This window comes from Pogoniulus pusillus, chromosome 1, assembly GCF_015220805.1.
Source record: "Pogoniulus pusillus isolate bPogPus1 chromosome 1, bPogPus1.pri, whole genome shotgun sequence".
Classification (NCBI taxonomy): Eukaryota; Metazoa; Chordata; class Aves; order Piciformes; family Lybiidae; genus Pogoniulus; species Pogoniulus pusillus.
In genome coordinates, this window is record NC_087264.1 from 9,286,206 (window position 1) to 9,294,729 (window position 8,524).

The 8,524-nt window shown below is 46.6% G+C and overlaps 1 protein-coding gene across 1 annotated transcript in view; it reads right to left on the reverse strand.

Annotated features, from left to right (window-relative positions):
* The window catches only part of ADSS1 (adenylosuccinate synthase 1), a 33,369-nt gene extending 32,488 nt beyond the window's left edge, over positions 1 to 881 (reverse strand). Inside the window, exon 1 of the mRNA XM_064163017.1 lies at positions 581 to 881. Coding sequence (XP_064019087.1) covers positions 581 to 763 — 183 coding nt within the window. The 5' untranslated portion in view covers positions 764 to 881. The remainder of the gene's footprint in view (positions 1 to 580) is intronic.
* Positions 882 to 8,524: the final 7,643 nt, after the last annotated feature.

The window sequence follows — 8,524 nt, forward strand, 5'->3', positions numbered from 1 at the left end:
TGGGGCTTGGCTTTATAACGCAACCCAGCGCCGGGAGATGCCCGGAGCACGGCCTCAGCCGCCCGGGCCACCCGCCGCGGGCAGCGACCCCGCCAGCACCGCCCGCCCCGCCCTAGGCAGCGGCCCCCGGACCCCCCCGCCGTCCGGCACCTCGGGATCTTGTGTCGCTTATCGTGAAGGGTCAGCTATTTATATTTATAGTACAGGGCTTTTTATTTCCGAGTGGCATTTCGAGGCGCAGCCGGGGAGGGTTGGGGGGAGGCGTGTGTGGGAAGCACATGGCTGCCCAACGGGGCACACTCTCTCTGCGAGAGGACGGGGAGGAGAAATAAGGAGCGAGGAGCGCGAAAAGATAAAGGCAGGCAGGCGGAAGGAAACAGGGCTTGGCACAGCAGCACGGCACAGACAGGGGATCCGCAGGGGAAATCGGGCGCCCGATTGAGGGGAGACTGAAGCGGCGGGCACGGGGCTGAGGGGAGCAAGGGGGTGAAGCAGTGGCCGAGAAGAGCGCGAAACGCAGGGCGGGAAGGGCCAAGGGAGAGCGGCGGCCAGCACCGGCCAGGCCCAGCCCGGCACCCACCTGGCACCGGCACACAATGTCCGACTCTGTGGCCAGCAGGTCGACCACCTTGCCCTTGCCCTCGTCGCCCCACTGTGCCCCCAGCACCACCGTCACTTTGTTACCGCCCGGCTCGCTGCGCGGCCGCTTGACCCCGCCGCTAGGATGGCTGCTGCGGTCGTTGGACGCCCGGGTGCCCGACATGGTGACTGGGAGGGTGGGTGACTGGAGCCGTCGCCGCCGCCTCGCTCCAATGCCGAGCCCAAACCCTTAAAGCTGCCCACGCTGCGCTGCCGCCGACCTTTAACGGCGCCGCCGCCGCCACCGCCCGCCCCGCGCTGCGCGCTGACGTGCGGACCCGGCTGCCCCGCCGGCCGCGGCCGCCCCGCCTGGTCGTGCTCGCATAGGCAGCCTCCGCCATAGCCATGCAGCGGCCTGCGCGGCACTGGGGCTGTGGCACTGCGGGGCACTTCAGAGGCACTTGGGCCTGTTACACGCTTGTCTGGGGCAGTCAAGCCTGTGGCACCGACGGACAGAGAGGCGCTGGGCTGGGTCACGCGGGGCTGTGTCACTGCAAGACGTGCTCACGCAAGGACCCGAGGCGTGTAGTGTTGTCACTGACGTGGGTCTGCGCCGTGTGGCTGTGTTGCTGGCATGGGTCTGAGGTGCACACCTGTGTGACGGAGATGTGAACACCCGGGTCCAGGGTGCGCGGTTATCTCGGTGGACTCAAGCGTGTGAGTGTCACGGGGATGTACAGACTTGTGCTGTGCTGAGGTGCGTGACTGTCACTGTGAGGCACAGGAGCAGTGCTGAAGTGTGTGTGACTGACATATTGAGGCAGACCCATGCGCTGCTGCTGCTGGTGGGCACAGTGGCTGTGTCACTGTGAGGCACACACAGAGTCCTGAAGCATCTGAGGCTGTGTCTCACAAGACTGGGTACAGATGATTCTCTGAGGCATTTAGGTCTGCTACTGCCAGGCACACAGGCATTGCACACATGGAGTAGTTTGACATGTGCACAGGGACACTCAGAGCACCCTGTGATACGTGACAGGCAGAGGCAGAAGAGCAGGCACACAGGCTGTCCAGCATACATAAGTCATCAGACACCAACGTCCACTCACTGGCCAGAGGATCATGGGCAGGCGCACTTGGAGTTTGACAGACACACATGCTAGCCTGATATACGACTGTTGTTACTGAACTGGCACGAACCCTGCTGACAGGCACATACGTACCCTGTCCTGATGGTCTAGGACTCCAGAGACCATTCTGTCGAGACACGCCTGCACACCAACACATATGCTCACACTCTGACCTGAAAAAACAGAGGACTCTCGCTGTGAGATCAGTGGAGCTGTGTCACACGGGCGTTTACATGCCTGGCACCATGTCCCCTTCCCCATGCATGAGCTGTGCACTAGGCTTCACTTTTTCTGTAACATACATCCTCTTGCTCCAGACACGTGGGGCACCATGTCCTTATAAAAGGGGACTTCAACAGCGTGACCTAACGGACCGGTCTGAGGCAGTTGTGTTAGTATGTATGCGGAGCGAAACGCCAGCACAAGATACCAGGTTGCAACTTCAGGCAGGGGGAACTCCATCAGCCGCTGCTCCTGTGCTTCTACTAAGACAGCAAGTGACAGCAATTCAGTGTTTTCAAGTGACACATTCCTTCTCTTGCACTGTGACTCAGATGAGTTGCCACAGTTTATATATTACTGTCTACAACTACCTGAAGGGAGCTGTAGCCAGGTGGGGGTTGGTCTCTTCTGCCGGACAACCAGCAACAGAACAAGGGGGCACAGTCTCAAGTTGTGTTGGGAGAGGTGTAGGCTGGATGTTAGGAGGAAGTTCTTCCCAGAGAGAGTGATTGGCATTGGAATGGGCTGCCCAGGGAGGTGGTGGAGACACCGTTCCTGAAGGTGCTGAAGAAAAGCCTGGCTGAGGCACTTAGTGCCATGATCTAGTTGATTGTCTAGGGCTGAGTGCTAGGTTGGGCTGGATGATCTTGGAGATCTCTTCCAACCTGGTTGATTCTATGATTCTATAGGAGGTCACACAAAAATGTTGTGTATGTGGCAGTCAAAATGCAGAAAATCATAGAATCATAGAATCAACCAGGTTGGAAGAGACCTCCAAGATCATCCAATTTGCTACTCTGATACAGGGATGAAAACAAAGTACTGAAATCCTCAAATCAAGTCGAACGTCTACAGCCTAGTTAAAACGTGTACAGATGGCTCCTTATGTGTGTATATATGCATGCATATACACAAGCATCTACACATGTATGTGCATGTTAGTAATTTTATGAAACATGTTCCAGCCTTCAGCACGTTGGTGGAGCATTGATGGTGGCAAACAAAGCCGACATTTGCTCTACCTGAGGGGTGGTTGTGGCCAGGACGGGGTTGCTCTCTTCTCTCAGGTGGCCAGCGCCAGAACGAGAGGACACAGCCTCAGGCTGCACCAGGGGAGATTTAGGCTTGAGGTGAGGAGAAAGTTCTTCACTGAGAGGGTCATTGGACACTGGAATGGGCTGCCCGGGGAGGTGGTGGAGTCGCCATCCCTGGGGCACTTCAAGGCAAGGTTGGACGTGGCACTTGGTGCCATGGTCTAGCCTTGAGCTCTGTGGTAAAGGGTTGGACTTGATGATCTGTGAGGTCTCTTCCAACCCCGATGATACTGTGATACTGTGATACTTCTTTTCTAGCATTTGGAATACTTCTTCTAGGAAAAGGAAGTGGGGAAGATTTAACACTGCTCTGTTCCAGCTGAGTATTTAGCAATGATCAGTGGAGGTGACAAATATGGAAAAGATCTCTTGATATTTGAGCCTACCTTTCCCTGCTACTTCAGTTAACTAAATTACACAACACCTTGCTGTTCCTACTGAGTAACTATTGAAGAGCCATTCTGAGTAGAAACCTTTGCTAATTTTCAGCCTTCTGGTCAATTTATACCCATATGTTCTGTGCTGATGCTGCCATTTAGTTTAAATTATTCTTCCTCTTCTTTTTCTGTGTATATATTTATAGAATGAATTGCATCCAGTCACTGAATTTGTTTTACTCAGCAGAAAGATACAACATTGTTTACTCTTCTTTAATGACTGGCTGTCAGATTGTTAGTTGTTCTTATCTTCCTGCCCTGCATCTGCTCTGAATTTAGTTCATGTTTCTTGAATATGGACAGCTAGAATTGTACACTGTGGTCTGCGTCAAGTTCCGTTCTACCCTCTACGTGGAAATCAAGGTCTTCTTTCAGCTGGCAATATCTCACCTAAGATGTTCCTGGACTCAGCTCATCTCTCACACTTTTTCACCACATTGCTAATATCTCACACACCAAAATACTGCTACCTCTCTCTGCCATTGACACTTCACACACAGTTCAGCTAGTTGGCATTGCACATACATAATCACATTTAGATGCCGTGTGTGATCTAACATAGCTTGAAAGAATATTGTATTATAGAATTTTAACATTTGTTTTTACTTTGATCATTATTTCAGTTGAATAGTTAAAGGTCACTCTAATGTCCTGTATGGCATTTGGTTTCTGTATTCTAATATGCACCAAATGTGGGGCCACAATGCTTCAAGCATAGGCTTTACATCAAATTATTTGGCCTTCTTGACCTGGTACTAGCCCAGAGCAATCAAGCTTGAACTTGTTCCATCTGGCACGGGAGCAGCCAGCATGGGCCATGTTTCTCTTCACAGCCACACACCCAGAGTTGATGGACCTCATCTGAAAAATTTCTGCACTGTCTATCATCTCTTCAGTTTGGTATAACTTGATAGTTGGCAGAGGAAACCAGTGCCAGAATTATCTTTTGCTCATCCCTGTTGTATTTTATCCCAGTTTCATTCCCCTCTGATCTTTTACTTTCTTCCAGGATTTCCTCTAAAGTTTTTCTTACTGTTTCATCAAATCAAGTTGTGGTTTTTTGTGTTGGTGTTTTTGCTTGCTTGTTTGGTTTGGATGTTTTGGGTTTTTTTGCTTGGTTTGGTTTTGGGTTTGGGTTTGTTCATTTTTTTGTGCGTGTGCTTAATAACAAAATAATTTTGTCCATTAAATAACAAAAACTGTGTAAGCTTACTGTGAAACAACTATTTGTCAGACATTACATTTACAGTTGGTTTTACAATCGGGAAACACGAGTACCAAGGACAGCAAAATGTAACAATGGTGTCACTCAGCTCCTTGACACACAGACTAATTCTCTTCAAAACTGATGACTTACAACTGACCTCCACACATCTGGAATATAAAATGACATTTTGCCATGAGAAATACTTATTCCTGGTGCTGTTCCTTTGCAGGAGAAGCAGTACACACCTACATTTGGAAGTGAGAGAGGATCCCAGAGTTACATTACATTTATTGTTACTTTCATGGCATTTAACATTGCCATTGTTTCTTTTTTATTTTCTCTATTTTTTTTCTTTCTGCCACTCTTACCAATACACCTGTAGAAACTAAAATCTTTTGCCAGGGTAATGTTAATTGCTGTTCTGTTCTTTGGTTGGTTGGATTTCAGTTATGTTCCCTCTGTTGTTTTTAAAAGCAAATCATCCTGGCATGACCATATGTAAATTGCCCTGCTTAAGGACAAAATCTGACATTTTTAACAGGAGATGACAGCATTTTCAGCTGTTTTGTCTCTCAGCCAGTTTTATGTGAGTCACTTTCATATAATTTCAGAATTACTGGCTGGGTGGAACTTGCAGCATTTTTAGCCAGGTGGGGGGTTGGTCTCTTCTGCCAGGCAACCAGCAATAGAACAAGGGGACACAGTCTCAAGCTGTGCTGGGGGAAGTATAAGCTGGATGTTAGGAGGAAGTTCTTCCCAGAGTGAGTGATTGGCATTGGAATGGGCTGCCCAGGGAGATGGTGGAGTCGCCATCTCTGGAGGTGTTCAAGCAAAGCCTGAATGAGGCACTGTGTGCCATGTTCTAGTTGACTGGCTAGGGCTGGGTGCTAGGTTGGACTGGATGATGGTGGAGGTCTCTTCTAACCTGATTGATTCTATTATCCTGTGATTCTATTATAACCAGATCCATTGTCACTCTGAGATGGTCAGAAACTCCAGCTGCATTTTCTTTCCAGTCCAAACAATGTCAAATCTTCCATTCCTGTAAACTGTTTTATATGAAAAAAAAAACCAAACACTGACCACTTTTCAAGCAAACTAAGTTGCCAGGGGACTCCTTGGCAAAGGTTAAACACTGCAACTCAGTACAGAAATAATATGAAGCAGTCCATTACCTAAAGTGATTTATTAATCTTTTTTACAGCAATTTAAAAACAAAATCTGCTGACATCAATGGATTTAAATCCATTTTGGTGTGTGATTTTCAAGGGTTAGGACTGGGCCAGCCACTAGAGAAATGAAAAATGCTGTTATTCCCACTCCCTTCCCAAATGGGAAGAAGGGAATAAGAAAGAGACTTAGGAACTGAAAAGAAAACAAATACTGCTTTAATGAAAATAATAATTAAATGGAACATACACAAATATATACAAAACCAGTATGGAGCCCAACTTGCCTGGTGTCAGTTAGCTCCCATCACCACTGATGCTGTGGCAGAAATCCCACAGTCTGGATTTCTGGATTTAGGGGAAACTATTCAGGAGCTGGGCTCTGGCACTGGATTCAGGAACTCATGGATTGGGATCAGAATAATGAATGGACAGAGTCCTCCTCAAATGCTGGCCATTGAACAAAGAGATCTTGATCCTCATCAGCATTATAATGAATGTGAGGTCTATAGAACGGAACACTACCTCAATCAGTTTAGAGTCACCTGAACTGTCTGCCCCTCCCTGCACATGCAGCCTTTTGCTCTGCATCCCTGATGTGGTACACAAGATTTAAGTGACCTTGTTCCGCGTACCAATTGTTGATGCTGAGTAGAAACTTTGTGTGCTATCACCACTAGAAGCAGACAGTGTCTGCAAAAACATGCTGTCCATTTCAGTAAGTGTGATCATTTAGAAAAGACCAATCTGAAAAGTAAAATCACTGAACAGAGTTACTTCTGTTCAAACTTAAACCAGGATGATAAGATGGAAAAGAAAATCAAATCTTCAAGATAGGTTTAGCTCAGTTAAAAGCAAATACTTGACTTTTAAATTGAGTAACACATGAAATTAACAGTAAGGAACAGTGAGGTCATGCAGGATGACATGAGATTCTAGAGTCTGAAGGTATGCAATGACCCCTTCAAGTCACCTGGTGCTGGGTATTATTAAAGAAAGGAATGAACCATTAGCTCAGTTAATTGTGTCAGCATCTCATAGGAGCTCCCCATTCTTCAGAGCTCTTCCATTAAGCCCTGACAGTGCTTGACATTTGCAGTTTCTCAGAGAAACTTGCAAGTATTTGACTTATATAAAAAACACCAATCAAAAACAACCCCAAACCCAGTACTTTTTACTTTAGGGCAGCTAACAGGAGCAAAATATGTCCACATGATTAAAGCAGTGCACTTTAGATCCACTGCAGAATAAATTAACCAAAAACTATACTGTTTCTTGTAAGAACTACATTTTGCCATGCACTTCTATGTTCACAGTCCTGGTAAAGATAAGTAAACTTGGAAAAGCAATGAAGACCTATGCAGATGGTAGTAAACAATGATTTGTTTGGACAAATGCACACAGAATCACTAAGGCTCTGTCTGTGGCTCAGCATTTTTTGTTTCCATGAGAGACTTGGAGTGTCCAATAGAGTGCATTTATTGAATGTGCACATGGCAGGAAGCTGAAAGCAACAAGAATCACCTGCAGACCAGATTGTTGGGTTGTTTTTTTTGAACGGGAGTCAGAATGTTACATGGTTATGAAAGTCAAACATCATGCTGAGATAGAAGAACAACCTGTGAAATGCAGGGAGGTGTCCTTTTGCTCTGGTCAGTCCTATTGAGTAACCCAGCTGGAGATCTAGCACTGTGCTGAGAGGAAGCTGAGCTCCAGTTAAAGAAAACGTGGAGTAGTGCCCCAAGTACATGAACATAAATTTGAAAAACTCTAGGTTAAAAACACTAGTAAAGCCCCAGAATGAAAACCTGAAAGGGCTGGACTTATTTAGTCTAAGAAGAAAAAGACTAGAGGTGATGATAACAGCCTCCAAATACATTAAAGTCTGCATCAGATTAACAAAGTGGTATCTCTTCTGTCTTCTCTGTGGTGGGTAGCATGAAAATGAAAAAGCTTGCATTTTTTATTAGGCTAAAGCAACTGGTCTGATAAATGTGGACAAACCTGGAGGCATATAAAGCTTTAATAAGCTTGAAATAGAAGCTGTGAAGACCAGCTTTGCTCCAACACTTCTCCTAAGGATGGCATTTTAGCACAGCATCACTTTAGCACCATTTTACCACAGCAGCAACTTGTCCAGGCTGCTGAATTCCTTTGGCATTTTTTTGAGTTTAGGAAACATGATTCAGCATTAACTCCTTTGAGTTAGACCAGGTTTACTAACTGTGTCAATCCCACTCCTATAGGTCTTTTTATGAAGACTTTGGTACAATTCCTCACAAGGACATATTCATTGATTTAGGTGTTCAAGTCAAATATTTAAGCAACAATTAGAAAGCTGCCAAGTTCTAATCACCTACATGTCTGTGGTTGGGCACAGGCAAATTATCCCACAGTTCAGCTTGTCTGATATGAAAGAGTCCTCACATCCTGTATTCTTTGTTAGCAGGTCCCTCCCTTGTGAACAGCAAATGTATTAAATCAGAGCAAATGCCTCCCAAAATTGAATTTGGACAATCACCACAGACTGGTTAAGGATCTCAGCTGTGATACAACAGACACTGCCTGGTTCAAGTCTGTGTTTTTTTCTCCTACTCTCCAATAGATCCACAGCTGCTTCTATCTTGGTGTCATCTCTAAACTTACTGATGCTGGACTCAATCCCCTGGTCCACATCATCGGTAAA